The sequence below is a fragment of the Mus pahari genome, chromosome 3 (genome assembly GCF_900095145.1).
Source record: "Mus pahari chromosome 3, PAHARI_EIJ_v1.1, whole genome shotgun sequence".
Taxonomy (NCBI): domain Eukaryota; kingdom Metazoa; phylum Chordata; class Mammalia; order Rodentia; family Muridae; genus Mus; species Mus pahari.
This window is the reverse complement of record NC_034592.1, coordinates 110,323,139-110,343,278: the sequence shown is the minus strand read 5'-3', so window position 1 is coordinate 110,343,278 and position 20,140 is coordinate 110,323,139. Positions and strand designations below refer to the sequence as shown.

Here is a 20,140-nt window from a genome sequence, read left to right as displayed (position 1 = left end):
TGGAACTCACTTGGTAGACCAGGCTGGCCTCGAACTCAGAAATCCACCTGCCTCTGCCTCCCAGGTGCTGGGATTAAAGGCCTGCACCACCAGGCCCGGCTTTGTTTTTGTTTTTTTGCGACAGGGTTTCTCTGTGTAGCCCTGGCTGTTCTGGAACTCACTCTGTAGACCAGGCTGACCCTGAACTTGTAGAGATCCCACCTGCCTCTGCCTCCCAGGCTCTGGGATCAAAGGTGTACGACACCATGCCCAGCTTAGTTTATAATTATTTAGGCAGGATCTTGCTATGTAGTTCAGGCTGGCTTTGAACTTGTAATCCTCTTGTCTCACTTCCAGGGTTTTCAGGTATACACTAGCATGCCCAATTATGATTCTGGGCTTTCTTGATTCAGGGAGGAGACATAGTGGTTTGTCCATTCTTTAGTGTGGCTGTACTGTTTCTGGCAGAGCTTCGATGCTGGTCTTATGGGTGCCTACGCCCCGAGGTACCTCTCACACAACACAGCATGGCTTACAGGCAGATGCTGTGAGTATGGAAGCTGATGATGAGTTCTGGAGTCACCTGCATTAGAACTTGCTTTCCCACGTATAAACTGCGTCGTGACTGTGACAAATCTCTGACCCCCCTCCCTGCTGTAAAGGGGAGTGAGTGTGGAGGCTACTTCCTGCCTCACAGGTCCCAACTCAACTGAGTCCTCTGTGCGGAGTTCTCAGAGCAAAGCGTTAGAGCTCTCAGGAGGAGTGGTCCATCCCAGTTAGGTTGTGCTGCAAGTGGTTATGGGAACTGAGGTTAGTGTGTGTATTTGTATGTAAACCTTGGTGGGATTATTTACATGATAGGTATTTTGTACATAAACTTTATTTATATGCACTTATAAGCCAAGCCTATGAGTAATAAAGCTTTAATTTTTTCCCTCTAGAAAATTACTACTAAGAATGCTTTCGGCTTGCATTTGATTGATTTCATGTCAGAAATTCTGAAGCAGAAAGACGCAGAACCAACCAACTTTAAAGTAAGGAGAAGGCACACTTCCCGTGCAGCTCACCCAGTGCTTATTGTCAGTGCTCATCATCTGTGCTTACTGTAACACACTTGGACTCTGCACACAAGAGCCCGGGTGAGAGAGTTCCATTCTCACACTTGAATTCTGCACACACAAGAGCCCCCTGATGAGACAGTAGCAGGCTCTTTTCTGTCCTTTCCTCAGAGGGTGAAATGCAGAGAGAGACATGTTTTTATTTCCCAACAATCTTGAGCACCTTTCTATCTATCTCTCTCTTTTTAAGTAAGTATTTTATTAATCTAGCTGGATTTCACTTGCTCAAAGTGATGTCCTGTGCATCTTCACGAAGGCAGCTGTGCTCTTGCACTAGGTGGCTGCCGGCACCTTGGATGCCAGCACCAAGATCTATGCTGTCCGTGTGGATGCTGTCCATGCTGATGTATACAGAGTCCTCGGGGGGCTGGGCAAAGACACAGCACCTCAAGAAGAAGAGAGCTACAGTGGAGGTACGCAGGCTGGGGTCTGGATGTAAAGGGCTGCTTCTAGTATGTACTGGACCATAATTGAGTGCTATATCAGGATGGAAACAAAAATTTGGAAAATTTAGTTTACTTGCTTCTGTAGAGAATTCATGATGGATGGTTAATTATTTTATATATCTAATTGTCTCTTGGGATGGGTGGTTTCCTGGAAATTGAACTGAGCCTCATCCAACTGACAGCCCTTACACTTGTATTTTGTGCTAGGGTTTCTCAGGGTGGTTTTACTGGTTGTTAAAGGCCTTTTGTTCTCCTTATAGGAGCTTGCTTTTGGCTACACTAGTTCCAAAGACTGTATAAAAGCTTTTAGAATTACTTAGGCAAATTTGAGTAAACACTAAGTAGGGAGCGTCTGCGTGGTTTCCATTAGAAGTAAAGTGTGTTGTCTAGTAAGCCAGTTACTCTGTCACGGCAGATTAGATTAGCCTGCTGACTTGAGGGGACTTCCTGTTTAAGTGATGGCTGCCGCAGAGGGTTTTTAAGAACTGGTGTTATGCTGGGTGTGGTGGTGCATGCCTTTAATCCCAGCACTCGGGAGGCAGAGGCAGGTGGATTTCTGAGTTCAAGGCCAGCCTGGTTTACAGAGTGAGTTCCAGGACAGCCAAGGCTACACAGAGAAACCCTGTCTCAAAAAAAAAAAAAAAAAAAAGAACTGGTGTTACTCCTTCAGATGGAAGTGCTGTTGAAGCAGAAAGGACTAAAAAACCTACAAAGCCAAAGAAGAAGCAGTCCTGCAAAACCATTGAACAGAATCTCAGCAACATCACTGTCTCTGAAGCCGATGGGAAGGGTGCGGTAAGGAAGTGTGCGCCTCTCGTGGTCAGTCGGTAGGGCTGGTGTTTATGGCTGGATGGAACTGGAGCATTGACTGCAGACTCAGCACCTGTAGGTCTGGGTGGCACACAGAAGCACAGGACTGGCTACCGTTTGAGAAAGGAACCAGCAGTGACAACACTGGTTCTGGGGGCGGGGTGCGTGAGTGGCCCTGGGGAAGAAGGGTGAGTGGATGCTCATGGTGGGTGCTGCCTGCATGGGGACAGCTGAGAGGGTGGGGGTGTCCCTCTCTGGGACCCAGGATGCTGAGATGGGGTTGTGAAGACAGCAAGGTCCCACCCTCCAAGGGAGGCCAGGGAGCCACATCTATGTTATCAGATCCAAGTGTGCTCCTCCTTGGAAGCCACTTTGAAGCACCTGTTCCTGGGAGATCCCAGGTGATGTCCTTTTTTTCCCCGCCTCACATGCATTTGTCTTGCGCTGTCCCCATGTGTGAGATGTGATCTACCTTTGGGTTGGCATCACATGACTGTGACCCTCTTCTCGCAACCCTTGCCGCCCTTGCTCTGCCACTAACCCTTCTGACTGCCTGTCCTTCACCTCACCATCCTGGTTGGGTTCTCCCAAATCTTTTTTTTTTTTTTAACATTTATTTATTATTATAGATAAGTACACTGTTGCTGTCTTCAGACAGACCAGAAGAGGGCATCAGATCTCATTACAGGTGGTTGTGAGCCACCATGTGGTTGCTGGGATTTGAACTCAGGACCTTTAGAAGAGCAGTCAGTGCTCTTAACCACTGAGCCATCTCTCCAGCCCGGCTTCTCCCACATCTTAAAAATTGTGTTCAGCCGGGCTTTAGTGACGCCTTGGGAGGCAGAGGCATGTGGATTTCTGAGTTCTAGGCTAGCCTGGTCTACAAAGTGAGTTCCAGGACAGCCAGGGCTACACAGAGAAACCCTGTCTCGAAAAAAAAAAAAAAAAAAAAAAAAAAATGTGTTCAGAGGAACAGTAGTGAGTGAGGCAGATGTGGTTTCACACACCTGTAACCCAGCGCTCAGGAGGCTAGGCAGAGGCTTCTGAGTGAGATGGGAGTAGAGTAAGACCCCCACCTTCAATAAAAGTCCCCAGAGCTAATAGGAAGGATAGAGCCTGTGACTGGCCCCATCCCAGGGGCCTGCTAAGTAAGCAACAGAATGTGTTGTGATGTCATGTACTGTGCTGGGACTGTTAGATGTAGCCATTTAGGAACTGCCTGCAGCAGGGTGTCTGTCCATGTGTGTTGTAGGTAGAGAGAGTGAAAGTGCACTTCTCCTCACTCATCCATCTGAGCATGTGCAGACATTCAGTCTTGCAGACAGCTGTGGGTGAGCTTGTGTCTCCTGCTGCTACCACCGTCATTCCTTGGTTCCCTGTTCTCGCGTGCAGGTGGACCCTATGTTTCAGAAGACGGCAGCCTCCTTTGACGAATGCAGCACAACGGGGGTATTTCTCTCCACACTGCACTGCCAGGACTACAGAAGCGAGCTGCTTTTTCCTTCCGACATGCAGACCCTCTCTTCAGGAGAGCCCATCGAGCTGCCAGATCTGGGTTTCGTAGACATGACAGATTTAGAAGGTGAGTAAAGTCAGCCTTTGTCAGGGCATCGTAGTCACAGAGATGCTTCTCATAGTCATAGGGGCAGTGTTCAGGTTGTTTCTGAACATTACACAGGTGGCTCTTCTGGAAACCCACATTGGGTTCTTTGGCAGTGCCTAGCACCTTCTTCCTTCTTCTGCAGTAAGAGTCTCAACAGTAAGCCATCACTGTGTCCATGTGCCGTGGGCCTGTTTACTGCTCACTGGTTACAGCGTCCAACTCTGGCACTCACAGGCTCACCTGGAGGGTCAGTGACAGAGCTGGGATGCAGGAAAGAGAAACTGGCCAGACAGCTTGTTCTTACTTGCTCCCACTTCACAGATCTTTTCAGGACCTGTGGGGGTGTTGCGACTTTATTCCTGTGGCAGTTAAGAACTGACCTATCCTGTTAGTAGTTTCCTGATATTTGGCAGGATTTCAATATCTTCCCCTAACCCCCAGTTCTCCCTCTTTCCTACTGACCCAGGAATGTTGTAGGGGACATTGTGAAGGACATGTGCTGCAGTGTAGTAACTGCGCGTGGTCCCTTCTGTGTGCTGATTGCTGTTGATCTTCCCCCTCTGGGCTGACCACGCAGATACTTGGGTACCTATTGTCATCTGTTATTAAGGGGTCCTGCTGTTTACCCCAGCTGTCCTAATGCTTCCCTCCTCCTTCCTCCTTCTTCCCCAAGTGCTGGGATTACAGGCTCACACTGGTACTTTCAGTTACATTCTTTCTAGTCTTTTTTTGTTTGTTTTTTGTTTTTTAAATGATGTGGCCATTTATTTTTACATATATGACTACACTGAAGCTGTCTTCAGACACACCAGAAGAGGGCATCAAATCCCATTATAGATGGTTGTGAGCCACCATGTGGTTGCTGGGAATTGAACTCACGACCTTTGGAAGAGCAGTCAGTGTGCTCTTAACTGCAGAGCCATCTCTCTAGTCCCCTGTTCTTTCTATTCTTGCAGAAGTTATGACTTCAGCTAGGGCTCTGAGCCTCTGAGATATGTCATCTGTAGCTACTTTAGCTTCAGACAGAAAAGGAGTACCATTTTGTCATTACTGAAGGACTTGGTGTATTTTTAAAGAAAGGCTTTATGCATTTTCGAGCTACACTTCAGAATGAAATGTCTGTGCTTCTGGTTTCTCCTTTGCATTTAACTCTGGGAATAGCATTTAGCCCGAATCCACCGTGAGTGCACTTGTGTCTGTATCAGGAGGTTGTGAGGTAGTGAGGTGACTACCTGTCCCTCTGTGTCATTCTAAAGTGGTGACCTTGGCCCTCTGTAATCTCTGCCGTGATCTTGCTGTCCCCAGCTCCCTTGCAGCAGTGTGTGGAAGACCGCCCGCTCTGCCCATCCCTGGCCGGGTTCCAGTTTACTAAATGGGACAGCGAAACACATAATGAGGTGCAGTCAACTTTGGGGTTTATAGGGCTTGGGGCATTCCCGGTGGCTAGTGATTTCAGTTAGCTAGCCCAAGATCAGCCAGCTCTGCCCAGCGAGAGCCACGCTGAGACATGGACTGGATTTATTGAGGAGCACAGAGAATTATTTCCTCTTCATTTGCTTCCCCGGGGTCAGAACCCGCGTATCACAGTAGCCTCTGGCCTCCAGCCACTGTCAGGCTAGAGGCATTTCCTTTTTTGAGGGTTAAGTCCCTTGGCACACTGTTTCCTGAGAAACTGTCATGTTTAAAGCCTTCCTTTGTTTATTTTTAGCAGGGCCCCCTTTAGCCTACTTACTACAACGTCCAACATAAATGGTCTCCATGGAAAACTCTGTTTTCCAAACATGCAGTTGATGAATGCAGATTCCTGTTCAGTGTTTTACAAAATGTACCTAACACAATGCAGCCTCAACCCGCACTGCACAATATAAACTTCCTCCTGACAGCGAGGCTTCTGGCAGGGGGTGTGTGGGGGCAGGGCCAGGAAAAAGAGTGGCTGAAAATGAGGGTGGCTACTTTGCAGGGATGAGCTGGGGTGATCTAAAGAACAGGGACAGCTGGAGAGCTGTGTCTTCTCCTTGTAGTCTGTGTCGGCCCTGGTGGACAAGTTTAAGAAGAATGATCAAGTATTTGACATCAATGCTGAGGTTGAAGACGATGAAGAGGATGTCCCTGATGGGCCCCTGGTGGAAGATTTTGTTGACAACGATGAACCAGACCCTGCTGCGGCTGGGGATCATGAAGAGTTCCGGAGTTGGAAGGAGCTCTGTCAGGTCCAAAGCAACCAGTAAGGCTCCCGGGGTCCCAGAAAATTTCTAAATAGGCCTCTAGCTCTGGCTAGCCGGGCTGGTATGCCATGTCGAATACATGGCTGAGCTACATCCTAACCCACAGGGCCAAACTGGGCTTTGCGTGCTGGTGACCCACTTCATAATAGAACTGATGTTGGTCAGGCAGCGCTCACTCCCACTCTGAGATTAAAGGACTGAAGTGTTCTACTGGCTGACAGTTGCCTCTGAGCTGGCTGGCAGGAATTTTTAGCTCAATGGCATTAGGACAACTAGACTGAAGGGGAAGGGTACCTACAATGTCAGAAAGATGTGACAGAAGTGAAGATTGGGAGGAACAGCCTTAAAATGAAGTATAGTATAGATCTTGTTAGTTATATAGAGTTGGGCAAGGGGTTTCTGTCACCCAGAATGTGTTGAAGGATATTTTGGGTGACTGGGGAGTTCTGTAAGCCTGCAGGGTCTCTGTATGGTGTCAGGCCAGGCTGTGGGGCAGGGAGGCAGGCCCCTCACACGTTTGCCTGTAAGTGCTTAACCACTAAGAGCTGACCACAGAGTGCAGGTGAGGACCCATGAGGAGAGGCTCTGACGCAGTCTAGCTCCATCTGTAGTTCTGTGGGACTGTACATGGTAGTCAATGACATGCTCTAGGTCCTTGACAGCACTGATCCAGTTGGCTGGAAATGTGGGGCTTTTGTGTTTTAATTTTAAAAATTAGGTTTGAAATATGTAGTTTCATGGGCTTTTGGTTTGTTTGGTTGTGTTTTGGGTTTATTTTTGTTATTTTTGAGATTTTTTTTTATAGAGAAAACCAGTCTGCTTTTTACAGCTTTGTTTTTCCTTACCCTGAGAGTGTGCCATAAGGATTCATTCTCAGCTTAATACCAGTACAGAGCCACTCTCAAAGATCTCACTCATCACCTCTATCCTCATAGGCCGCCAGAGAGGTTCCCTCACACACCAAAGCTGCCGAGCTGAACAGGCTCTGTGTATCACAAAGAGCAAACGAAGTGGGATGACATAACAGATTGTTTCTTTGAAAAAGGGGTCCCAAAGGGTTTGGAGCTACATATGTAAAGTGGAATATCTTTTTCACTTTTAGGAAGAACTAAGGCAGCATCTAGGGGTCGTAATCAGTGAGCAGATGGAAACTAAGATTGCCTGGGATTCAGACAGTTGCACCCTTTGTTTGTTTTGGGGGAGTAAATATCATTGTGTAGCCTAGGCTAACTTCAAACTCAAGATCCTCCCTATGCCTCATCCTCCCTATGTGCACCACCACACCCAGCCCAGCACTGCCGTTTCCCTGGTGTGTGTAGTGAGCTATGTAGAGACCTGCCTAAAAACACAAACAGCCCTTGACTTTTCTACCTGTTTCCTTGTCCCTCAGATGGGCTACAGCTGGAACCACCCAACAAGTAGAAACGTGGTGGTTTCTTTTGTTTGTTTGCTTGTTTGTTTCTCTAGATAGGGTCTAGCTGTGTAGCCCTGGCTGTTCTGGAATTCACTCTATAGACCAGTCTGACCTCGAACTCATAGAGATCTGCCTCTGCCTGCCTCCCGAGTGCTGGGATTAAAGGCATGCGCCACGACCACTCAGCTAACTTGCTGGTTTCTTTTTTTTTTTTTTTAAAGATTTATTTATTTATTATATGTAAGTACACTGTAGTTGTCTTCAGACACTCCAGAAGAGGGCGTCAGATCTTGTTATGGATGGTTATGAGCCACCATGTGGTTGCTGGGATTTGAACTCCGGACCTTCGGAAGAGCAGTCGGGTGCTCTTACCCACTGAGCCATCTCACCAGCCCCAACTTGCTGGTTTCTTAATGAAGTGTTTACTTGCTCACAACCATCTGCAATTCCAGTTCCAGGGAATCCATGCCCCCCTTCTGGCCTCGAAAGGTACCAGGAACATATGTAATTCATTTAGGCAAAACATCCATCCATTAAAAAAAAAGAAAGAAAGAAAAGGAAGAAAGGAAGGGCTCTTTTGTGGTAGAAGAGGTGGCTAGCATTTCTGGTTTCATCGGTTTCTTATATGTAACTGTATGGTTTATATTCCATGCGGTATATATGAACATGATTTCATATATGTTACAGGGAAGAAATTATTTCCCTCGGGGACAGAGACATCCAAACCATGTGCTCCTTTTTATCCATGAAACCTGGGGAGTACTCCTATTTCAGTCCCCGGACCATGAAGATGTGGGCTGGCCCAGATCACTGGCGCTTCAGGCCTCGACCCAAGCGTAAGTCCTGTGGGTGGGACTTGAAGAACGGGCAGTGCAGCGGCACGTGCTGCCTGCGGTCTGCAGTAAGCAGAGACGAGATGCTGCTGATCTCTGTCCTTTGCATCTCCTGAGGAGCTGAAGCAGGAGCTGAGCCAGCCTCTGGCTGCAATCGGTGTCAACTGCTGGAGAGTCAGCATGAAGGGCAAGAGTGAGATTTAGTCGGGAGATCAGGGCTCAGGGCCTTACTCAGCTTCCATATACCAGCACGACTTTTACTTAAATTGGAGGGGCTGGAGGAAGCCCCTCCAGCCTTCTACAAACATTGTTAGGTGGGCGTGAAGTGTGATTCTACCACTAGTGATGTGTAGCTGCCATAAATTGCACCTTAATCTTGACAAGGCCATTGGTAGATGTGAGATGAGAATAATGTTGACACAGAGGCGAACGGTGTTATAAACTGTGTTTATTTCTGCAGAAGATGCTGCCTCCTGCACAGAGCACAAAAAGAAGGGTGCAAAGAAAGACTTTGAAATTAATTTTGATGATGATATTGATTTTGATGCATATTTTCAGAAAACAAAGGTTTGTGCCAGATCTCCATGCCCTTCTTAGATGACTGCACTTCTTTTGCCCTTTCAGACAGGCTTTTCAGAAATCACTTTACAAGCTGGGCAGTGGTGGCGCACGCCTCCAGCACTCTGGAGGCAAAGGCAGGCAGATCTCCGAGTTCGAGGCCAGCCTGGTATGCAGAGTGAGTTTCAGGACAGCCAGGGCCACACAGAGAAACCCTGTCTCGAAAAACCACCACCACCACCACAACAAAATCATTGTACAGCCTGGTGTAAGCCTTTAATCTCTGCACTCAAAGGCAGAGGCCATGGCTCTCTGAGTTCCAGACTGACCCAGGTTTCATAGTCCCACAACAAAAGAGGCAAGCAGAAAGTTATTGTATATTTCAGTTTTTGTTTTTTAGAAATAGGATCTTATGTAGCAGGCTGTTCTCAAATTTGCTATATAGATAAGGCAGACCTTAAATTTCTGTTCCTGGCTATACTCCCCAATGTGCCACCATGCCTAGCTATAGCTTTAATTGGTAAGCAAGTAGTCTGATCTCTCCCTCAGTCCCCGAGGGACCATTGAGAAACAAAGTCAGTGGCAGGGTCAAGAAAGTTTAGGGTTTTAGATAGGGTAACACCATATAGCCCAGTTTCCTGCCCTCTACAGGGCTGGCCTTGAACTCATGGCAGCATGCCTGCCTCAGCCCTCTGAGTACTTCAGTTAAGTGCATCTGCTCTCGTGCCTAGTACAGTCACTTCATCACTTCATCATACAGACCCGAGAGTTGCGAGTTGTAGAGCAATGCCCAAACCCATTTATCACTGTTATTAAGAATTTTTCTTTAAACAAATAGGCTGCTACCATTCTGACCAAGTCCACTTTGGAGAACCAGAATTGGAAAGCCACCACTCTTCCCACAGATTTCCACTATGAAACTGATAATCTGGTCCAGCTTCACCTCAAACCAGGCAAAATGGTAAGATGGCGCCTCCCTTCCTTTAAGCTGTTGTGGCTGCCAGGCCTGTCGATGGCCTGTGTGGATCAGGTCCTGTCCTGTTGCTGATGCGCAGTATCTCGGAGGGAAGGAGGGAGACCAGGAGGGATCACAGAGAGCAGATGGTGAGGCAGAGCCTAGGACAGAGACAGCTCTGCCTGCGGCCTGGGTTACTGGCTCAGTGTGCTCCTCCTGGATATAGCCCATGGAAGGGAGCACTCAGCCTCGGTTACTATTGCAGGAAGCACTCCGCCCAGGTTACAGCCCATGGCTCAGAGCGCTCCGCCCAGGTTACAGCCCATGGCTCAGAGCGCTCCGCCCAGGTTACAGCCTAGCTCTGTAGTTCTGCTCTTGACTGGTTTGTAGTTTCCTCCTTATCTTGTCTGTTCTTCTACAAGAGCTTGTGTTCTTTTCCTCTAGGCCTTGAGCATGTTCTAAGTTTTGTTTTCTATTGTAGCTCAGGCTGGTCTTGAATTTGCTACATATTCCCAACTTGCCTCAGTCTCTGGCTCCTCATGCTTCTGCATTTTAAATAAAATTTTTTTAAAGATTTATTTTATTTTTATGAGTACACTGTAGCTGTCTTCAGACACACCAGAAGGGGACATCAGATCTCATTACAGATGACTGTGAACCACCATGTGGTTGCTGTGAATTGAACTCAGGACCTTTGGAAGAGCAGTCAGTGCTCTTAACCGCTGAGCCATCTCTCCAGCCCCGTGCTTCAGCACTTTGAAAGACCTGAATTCCAGTTGTGCACCACTATGTTTAGACACCATGCAGTTTTAATGTTATGCATATATTTTCCTGAGTTCACCAAGATGCTACATTCTACTTAAACAGACTGGCATGTTTTCTTTCTGATCACTTAGCAGAAATGCTTTGGTAAACACAGGAAACGACAGCTGCACAGCACTGAGTTGCAGCTGTGGCGCCAGCAGGGACAGACAGCCTGGTGCAGGATGGCAGAGCAAGGCTGAGCTACAGCCGGATGGCTCCCCTCCCTGTGGTTGTGATTGTGGACCTTTCAGTAGGCTAGCCAAGATGGTATTGCATATTGAGAGGAGAATGTGATGGAGAAAAGCTGTCCTATTGTAGAGCCTGACTTTTACTCTTTAATTTCCCCAACCCCTGTCAGTCAGTAGCTGATTTTTCTACAAACTGCTTTTCTTTCTTGTTCCTGACCCCCACCCCCATCCCCAACCCCACCCAGGAGCTTCTCCTGTAGCTCAGGCTAGCCTGAAACTGTGTAGTCCAGCTTTCTGTCTCCACCTCGAAAATGCTAGGGCGAGCCACCATGCCTTGCTTATCATTATTTCTTTGGAAGAAAGAACTTGGGGTCTTTATTGTACTCAGAATCACATGAGAGGCAGGCAGGCAGGCAGCAGAAACTGGAGGTTCTTTGTTCTTCCACGGAGCCACACTGGACTCTGGAAGCTTGGCAAGGGGCAAGCTCGCACATGCACAGAGAAGAGCTTTCCAATGGAGAAGGGCTCGGTGTGTCATGAGAAACAGTGGAAGGAAGTTGGGCGTTTCTCTTTCCTTTTTTTCCTTTTGGTTTTTCAAGACAGTGTTTCTCTGCATAGTAGCCCTGGCTGTCCTAGAATTAACTTTGTAGGCCAGGCTGGCAACTCACAGAGACCTTCCCGCCTCCGCATCACAGGGTCTCTGATTAATAGCATGTGCCACCGTTGCTTGGCTAGTGGGCCATTCCTTAACTCACTAAATGTTTGACATTATCTTTGAATTTGTATTATAAAAATATTGTTTTAAACGGTTGATTTTAGATTGTATCAGAATCATCAAGATAGTGTTGCAGGTTAAATCCATCTCCAGCCACATCCGTATTCCAAGAATATCCGACAGGGTAAGAGCTGCAGATCTTGAGGGCTGTGGTCCCTGAGCCCTCCCATAGGGAGGCACGGTTCTGTGGCCTGTGGAGGGTTGACTAAGAACTCAGGGATACGTAGGGGAAAGAGCTAGATGCTTCTTTCTTTGCTGTGTGCTGGCCCCAGTAAGGGGCAGCTGCCTTTATTATTTTATTTGTGTGTGCATGCAGTGTGCTCATGCGTGTATATGTGCTGGGACAGATGTAGATTTTCGGTGTCTTCCTTGTATATCCTGTGTGGGAACATGCACATGGGCACCGCAGTGTGTGTGTAGAGGTCAGGGGATAACTTGGAGGATTCCGTTTCCTTCTACCATATTGAACCAGGGGATTGACCTTAAGTTGTAAGGCAGCCACACCCACTGAGCGTCCTCCCAGCTCCTTCTGAGACAGTGTCTCACTTCACCCTGTAGCCACCACAGTTCAAGGGACCCATCTCTGGGCTTTCCTGAACATCTGCTTTTTTACATGGGTGTTGGAGAGCCAGACATAGGCCTCGTGCTTGCAAGGCCAGCACTGTACTGAGTCCCCTCCCCAGGCCCCAGTGGGCTGCCTTTAAGATAAGGAGTTCTTAGCAGAGTTGTTCAAGTAAAAGTTGAGTTCCTTTTAGAAAGCTGTAGATGGGTGGCCAGCCTTTGGTTTTAAGAAAAACTGCAGAAGATGCAGTTTGCAGATCAGAAGAGGAAGTGTTTTGGTTTGGGGAATGAATAGTGGCTCTGCGTCCTGCACCCTGGGTTGTTCTGTGCAGTGGAGACTTGGTTAGACTGTGTAGCCTTTTAACCATCCCTCTACCACCACCCACCCCCTTTAGGGTCATGTCATTCTAAAACGAGACTAATATAGGAAACAAGATTGAAATATCCCTAGCTTCATCCCGTAGCTGCTTTTGTAGAGATTTCTTTTTGCACACCCCCTCCTCTATTCTAGTCACTTAAGATGGACCAGAACCAGAAGCCAAAAACGGAGCACTATGAGGAAATTGAAGACTATGATTACAACAACCCTAACGACACCTCCAACTATTGTCCTGGACTTCAGGTAGGGGGAAGAGTTCTTGCCTCTTTCACATGGTGGGTGGTCTCTTCCCTGGTCTGGTGCCCTCTGTCTCAGTGCATACCAGCGAACAGTGCTGGGGAATGAGCTGGCATGGCCGCTTTCCTCATACTCCAGGGGCAGGAAGCAGTGGGCAGGCTCTGTGTGGTGGTTTGTATATGCTTGGCTCAGGGACTGCCAAGTAGGTGTGCCCTTGTTGAAGTGGGTGTGTCACTGTGGGTGTGAGCTTTAAGACCCTTCTCCTAGCTGCCTGGAAGCCAGTCTTCTAGTAGTCTTCAGATGAAGATTTAGGACTTTCCAGTTCCTCTTGCACCATTGCCTGGATGCTGCCATGCTCCCACCTTGATGATAATGGACTGAACCTCTGAACCTGTAAGCCAGCCCCAATTAAATGTTGTCCTTTATAAGAGCTGCCTTGGTCATGGTGTCTGTCACCGCAGTAAAACCCTAACTAAGACACTCTGCTAATGAATAGACAAGTGGATAGGCTCTGGCCTGTACAACACAGCACTCACTAATCTTGGCTATTGTGGGATTTCAAAGGAATAGAACTACACTTCCTGTTCATAGGAGCTAAGATTTTGACTATGAGATGAAACTCGGGCATGTGAAAGTGGTGTGGTCTAGTAGGGCCAAGAACTCTCTGGAAGTACCTACCTATCAGGAGGACTTGTACAAGCCTTTCCTCATTCTCAGACCTTGGTGAGCATTGGCATTGATAATTTGTTTCTCATTGTGAGTCTCCTAAAGAAACAACAAATAGAAGCAATGAGGAGGACGACAGAGCCTCCTGTGACCCTGCATGCAGGAAGGACAGAATCAATCGGACAGTCATTTATTCTGTTTCTTTCCCTACTGTGGGGAGAGATTGTTTTGTTTTAATGAGGATCTAGTCTGATCTCTTGGCCGATGCTTCTGCAACTTCAGCACCTGTAAGGACCAGCCCGAGGACCTGTTCAGAGCTCTGCCCTACTGCCTGTCTCACAGTTCTGTTCACTCTGGTGTTGGTTCTGAGAATCGCTTTCTGTGAGCTGAGACTGTAGACCAGCATGAATGAAGCCAGGGGTTTGCTCCCCAGCACCTTATAAACCAGGTGTCTTAGTCAGAGTTCTGTTGCTGTGAAGACACCGTGACTATGGCAACCCTTATAAAGGAAAATGTTTAATTAGGGCTGGCTCACAGAGGCTTAATCCATTATTAGCATCGTGGAAACGTGGCGACATGCAGGCAGATGTGGTGCTAAGGGAGGTAACTGAAAGTTCCATATCTAGATGGTGAGCAGCAGGGAGAGAGAGAAACGGGACAGGTGTATGTAGGGGGTTGGGGGAGACCTACACTGGGCCTGGCTTAAGCTTCTGAAAAGCCGAAAGCCCACCCCCCAGTGACACACTTCCTCCAACAAAGCCACACTTCCTAATAGTGCTACTCCCTATGAGTCTATGGGTGGGGCATTTTTATTCTAACCATCACACTGGGTGTGATGGGACACACCTTCCAGTCTGGAGGTGGAGGAAGGTGAATGGAAGTCATTCTTTGCTACAAGGCAAGTTTAAGGTCACCTTGGCATTCATGAGAGTCTATATCCATCCAAAATATAAAAGGGTGTTGCACCTGCTACCAAATTAGATAGCACCTGGGATTTCCTGTACTGTTTTGGGGTGGTAAGGATGGAACCTAGTACCTCACATGTAATGTGTATGTACTCTGTACTTAGCTACATGCCCAGCCCTACCTCACATGTAATGTGTATGTACTCTGTACTTAGCTACATGCCCAGCCCTACCTCACATGTAATGTGTATGTACTCTGTACTTAGCTACATGCCCAGCCCTACCTCACATGTAATGTGTATGTACTCTGTACTTAGCTACATGCCCAGCCCTACCTCACATGTAATGTGTATGTACTCTGTACTTAGCTACATGCCCAGCCCCTGTTCTGTGCTCTTGTTGGGCGAGGGATGCAGGCTGTGCTCCAGCGTTTTGGAAATGTTTTCTGTAAGATGAAATATTTATCTAGTTTCTAAGCAAAGGGGACACTAGTATCTGTGGTTCTTGCACTCTTTAAACTCATGCTTCTGGGTTCTCAGGCTGATAAGAGACCCCGCTCTCTGTAGTAGGGCTTATGTGAAGCAGGAAGAAGTGAGCGAGCAGGCCACGTGGGTGGAACTCTGCTTGCTTTGTGTACGTGGAGTCTCTCCATGGTCTCTAAGCTCCATTGACAGCATCTGCCAGACTTGAAGGGTTGTTTCCTTGCCCAGGCTGCTGACAGTGATTATGAAGAGGCCGATGATTTATTTGCGGATCCAGTTGGGACCCTTGACCTTGAGTCTGATCCAAAGACAACACAAGAGAATGGTGACATTTCTCCTGAAAACCAAGGCGTAGATATCACAACTTACGGAGAGTTGAACTTGGTGGCTGAGCCTCAGAAGGTAAGGAAGAGACAGCAAGGAATTGTGTGGATTCCTGGCTCTCTGTTTAACTCCTCTCGGATGTGAGTCCCATCAGCCTGCGCTCCACCTGTTTTCCGGTTCCATCTTTAACCTGTTATCTGAGTTTTCACACAGGGTTGTGCTGTCTAAACTGCTTACTTGTTAATTGGCATTGACTACTAAGGTTATATGGTAGTAACATCTTTCCAAAGACCTTATTTTATCTTATTAACTTTTATCTTATTAACTTTTATTTACTTCTGTAGCGTTGAGAGTCAAACCCAAGCCATAAGTAGTATGGATTGGCCACACCAATAAAACACATGTAGGAAGGCTGCAGCAAAGAGCATTGCTATGGGCCTCTGAAAGACCTTGGCCATTTTCAGTTCCTGTCATGTGTTAAATACCTGAAGCCCAAGAGCCAGGCTGGATGCTATCTGTTTCATATACTCATCTCTTACACTGCAATTCCTGGTCTTAATCTAAATTTCCTCTGATTAAAAGAAGTTAGGGTTGGTAGAATGTTTACCTAGCATATACAAAGCCCTAGATTCAGTCCCCTGCACTGGCTCATTCAATTCTGGCTCATTAAAATTGGTCGTGGTGGTTCATACTTGTAATGCCAGCACTTGCATGGAGGCAAGAGGTTGACAAGTTTTGGATCTAATAGCCCAAGCCAGACTTGGCTACACGAGACTGTCTTAAAAAGCAAGTCAGCAAACTCCGAAAAGTAAAACCAAAAAGAAGTGGGGTCTTTTTGCAGGGAACTCTATATATGAGGTTGAGACTGGCTTTCTTTTTTGCTTTGGTTTTTGAGACAGGGTTTCTCTGTGTAGCCCTGGCTGTCCTGGAACTCACTCTGTAGACCCGGCTGGTGTCTAACTCACTGAGATTCAGTTGCCTCTGCCTCGGAGGGCTGGCATCAAAGGTGTGTGCCACTGTGTCCGGCTGGGATTCCTCCTTGATTTCCAGCTTTTTCATTCGAGACTTCTATTTTACAGGAAATTGATAGTGAATGTTTTTCTTCTGCCTAATTTTGCTTTGTTACACCTATTCCAGGTGAATAAAATAGAGATTCATTACGCCAAGACTGCCAAAAAGATGGACATGAAGAAGCTGAAGCAGAGTATGTGGAGTCTGCTGACGGAGTTTTCTAGAAAGGAGGCTGACACAGAGGTAACATCACTCATGCTCCTTAGGTCCCCAGTGTGTAGGAGGGGCGAGCTGATGTCTACAGCTCGTGATCCCTCAGTGTGGCCCATGCCCCAAAGCAGAGAGATGCAGTCACAGTTTAAAACAGACATCATCATGGCTTGGAAGAAGAAGAGACTGTCCCAGCAGAGGAGTGGGCAGGTCACACGGCAAGCTGATGCCTTGGCCACTATCTCACCTTACTGGTGATGAAAACACGCAGATGCAGGCTTTCCCATGCTGCCCTAGCAGTTGCATGCTTTACAGCCCTGACGAGCATTCGGAGTACTTACCCAGTGGCAACCTGACCTAAAATGGGACTTTTTGCAAAGTGCTGACACCTTACAAGTGTCAGAAAGTGTTTGTACTTTGAAGTGGTGTTCTGACTTAGGGGGTCCATTCTCAGCAGGAATACTGGAGACATAATCACGCTGCCAGATCCCTTCTCCTGAGAGTGAAGCAAACTAAGTGTGCAGACCTAGAACCCTGATTAGCTGTTCAGACCCATTGAGCTCTACAAACTCCCTTGTTGCTCACACATTTTGCTGGCTGTGCAATGAAATGCATGATTATTGAGGACCCTAAGCTGTGTGGTCTCGGATATATCAGAGAAAGCCTCAGGCACAGTGTGAGTGTGTGTACAACAAACAGCAGAGACTCACCTCAAAGAAAAGGCAATCCATTGGCTCAGCTTTAGAGGTTCAGGCTGCGGTGGGTTGGCACCATTGCTCTGGTCTTGTAGTAGTACTTTACAGAAGCACAAATAGGGTCTGATCATTCGTATCATGGCTAGACTATGAAAGAACAAAGAGCATATGGTCCACGATCCACAGTCACACCTTGGTGAATTCCAGTGACTCAGCCAGGCATGCTGGCTTATACCAGAGGCAGATGGACAGACCTCTGTAAGTTCAAGGCCAGCCTGGACCACATAGTGAGTTTCAGGACTGCTAGGACTACATAGAAACCCTAGAACAAAACAAAAATTCTATCACCTCTTAAGAGTGCCAGTGTGGGGACTAAACTAAGACCTCTCCTTAAGGTGTCCAGAGATTTTATAAGGTCTCCTGAGACTTTAACTTTGCTTCATTCAGTACACTTTTCTTTATGGGATTTACAGTTTTATAAGTTTCTCTTGTTTCACCCCATAAATATGCTTTTTTGGTTAGGCAAACCACACTGAAAATGGAAAGGAAGGGACCCCCGAAGAAGTGGCTGATGAGAAGAAACTCAGTGGGCTCACAAAGGACCTGCAGACAAGGTACGCGCTGACAGACACAGGGCTAGGGCGCTCTGACCCCTCAGCGGGCTCACAAAGGACCTGCAGACAAGGTGCGCGCTGACAGACACAGGGCTAGGGCGCACTGACCCCTCTGAGCCCTGAGCAACTTTCCTGGTGGGACTTTGCGCGTGAAGGGCCCATTGTCCACCTCTTACTTTCTATAAACACTTGAAGGAGCTGCATTGTCCTCTGGGTTGCATGACCTACTCAGTGCTTGCCCCTGTCTTCCCAGGCTGCCCCCGCTCATGGCTCAGAACCTCTCCATACCCCTGGCTTTTGCCTGTCTCCTGCACTTAGCAAATGAAAAGGTAGGTCATCCAAGTAAGTATGGGACATTTGGATCTGCCTCTGCCAGTTCACTACAGCTTTTATAGCAGATCTTCCGAGCGTTGCCACATTAGTGGGTAAGGGCACACACTCCTCTTCAGTTCCCAGCATCCATATTGAGCAACACACAACTCTTCTAACTGCAGCTCAAGGAGATCTGACACCCTCTTTTGGCCTTTAACACAAATACACACTGAGAGACATAGACACACACATGAATAAAATAATTTTTTTCTAGACAGGGTTTCTCTGTGTAGCTCTGGCTATCTTGGAACTTGCTCTGTAGACCATGCTGGCCTCAAATGCAGAGATCTGCTTGCCTCTGGCTTCTGAGTGCTCGGTTTGAGGTATGTACCACCACCATCACCCAACTCAGTAAAAATAAAGATCTTTTTGAAAAAACAAGCCCATGGGGGCTAGAGGCAGGCACACAGCACCTGTCTGTACTTACGGTAGTCGAAGTGTCTCTGTGTGGTTCCTGACAGAAGCTGAAGTACCTGTCATGCCAGCAACCCAAAGACAGACTAAGAAAAGCTGAATAACTGACTAGGGTACTGTTACCACCCTGACAAGAAGAGTGTGTGCAGCGGCCGTTGAGACCCACTTGGAGCAGGAGCGTGGCTCACTGAGGCCTGTACTCTGCAGCTCTGCCCCATTCCCTAGGGACGGCGAGGGTTTTAGCGGCCCGACTCCATCTTGCTGCAGTCAAGTCTCCCCTGCGGAGGCGTGGATAGCTGAAGAATGAAAGATGGCCACAGCCTGTGCGCTATCAGGCTGACACGGGATTGGCCTTGGACCATTTTGACATTTCCTAAGAGTTCTGTGATGACACAGAGCTTAGCACCCCCACAGAAGACATTCCCCGAACACTCGTCCCAGAACTTCCTTTAGTCACTCCCATGTGGACCCTAGTCATCCTTTGCTGTGTGGTGGGACTTAGGGACAAGATGGGATGGCCGTGCTGCTCCTCCCTCTGCCTCCATAGCCAGCAGCATACAACTGATCGACATACATGGAACCACCACTGCCGCACCCCCACCCCACGCTAGAGAGCAAACTTAGGCCTTACATGTTAGGCAAGTGCTCTACCACTGAACTCTCCCCCATCTCAACAGCTTGTAGAACTTGAGCTACAGCATACCAGGAAGACAAGCTAGGGGAGAGTGTGGGGCGGATGTGCCACAGGTCTCACCACTGCACCGTTGAGGGAAAAAAACAAGTTTTCTCTTGGCAGCCTGCTAGCCTAAGGGAAAAGCTGCCTGAAGTTAGGATGAGAGAGGTGCAGCAGCTGGGGATGGGGTCATGACCCGGGGGCCTGTGTGGACAGGTTGGTCTTCTGTGGGCGTCCCGTCAGCTGCAGCGGAGGCGGAGAAGGAGCTCTGCTTTTCCCTGCCCTGGGCAGGCCTGAGAAGCAGCTGTGCTGTGTGCAAACTGTATTTGCCAGAGATGACTCTTCTTGTGATGACGAAACAGCTCGTTCTACATGGTCACCTCATCTCCGCAACTGAAATGTGTCTCAGGATTCTGTTCTATCAAAGCCTGTGTTTCTTTCTTCTCTTCCCTCAGAATCTGAAGCTAGAAGGCACAGAGGATCTTTCTGATGTTCTGGTGATACAAGGGGACTGAGTCCACTTTGAGACGTCTGCAGCAGGAGGCCCATGGCTTCCTGGTGGCCGTGGAGAGGTGCTGGGCCTGTCGTGTGGCTATAGCTAACCACCACGCTCTGAAGCTCCGTGCTGTTGGAAGGTCTCATGTGGGGAACGTCCACCCAGGAGAGGGGAACCCTTTAATCTGGAGTGTACAGACAGTCTGGTCTTGATATCCATGTGCTTCTGGTCACTTTCTGTGACCGTCCTACTTTCCATTCTGTACTGTCGAGAATAGTTTTCTCCGTAGCCAATTTCTGTCCTTAAAGAATTCCCAGATCTATGTACATAAAATTTATCATTTTTAAACTTGTAAGTGTATATAATACCCCAAAATAAAACTATTCTGGCAAG

General features: G+C 47.8%; 1 protein-coding gene across 1 annotated transcript in view; it reads left to right on the top strand.

Annotated features, from left to right (window-relative positions):
* Positions 1-20,140, top strand: part of Ncaph (non-SMC condensin I complex subunit H) — a 27,517-nt gene extending 7,377 nt beyond the window's left edge. Inside the window, exons 4-18 of the mRNA XM_021193533.2 lie at positions 921-1,013; positions 1,375-1,510; positions 2,214-2,338; positions 3,746-3,935; positions 5,262-5,353; positions 5,978-6,180; positions 8,283-8,431; positions 8,889-8,995; positions 9,825-9,947; positions 12,781-12,891; positions 15,167-15,340; positions 16,400-16,516; positions 17,701-17,792; positions 18,046-18,121; positions 19,707-20,140. Coding sequence (XP_021049192.1) covers positions 921-1,013; positions 1,375-1,510; positions 2,214-2,338; positions 3,746-3,935; positions 5,262-5,353; positions 5,978-6,180; positions 8,283-8,431; positions 8,889-8,995; positions 9,825-9,947; positions 12,781-12,891; positions 15,167-15,340; positions 16,400-16,516; positions 17,701-17,792; positions 18,046-18,121; positions 19,707-19,766 — 1,848 coding nt within the window. The 3' untranslated portion in view covers positions 19,767-20,140. The remainder of the gene's footprint in view (positions 1-920; positions 1,014-1,374; positions 1,511-2,213; positions 2,339-3,745; positions 3,936-5,261; positions 5,354-5,977; positions 6,181-8,282; positions 8,432-8,888; positions 8,996-9,824; positions 9,948-12,780; positions 12,892-15,166; positions 15,341-16,399; positions 16,517-17,700; positions 17,793-18,045; positions 18,122-19,706) is intronic.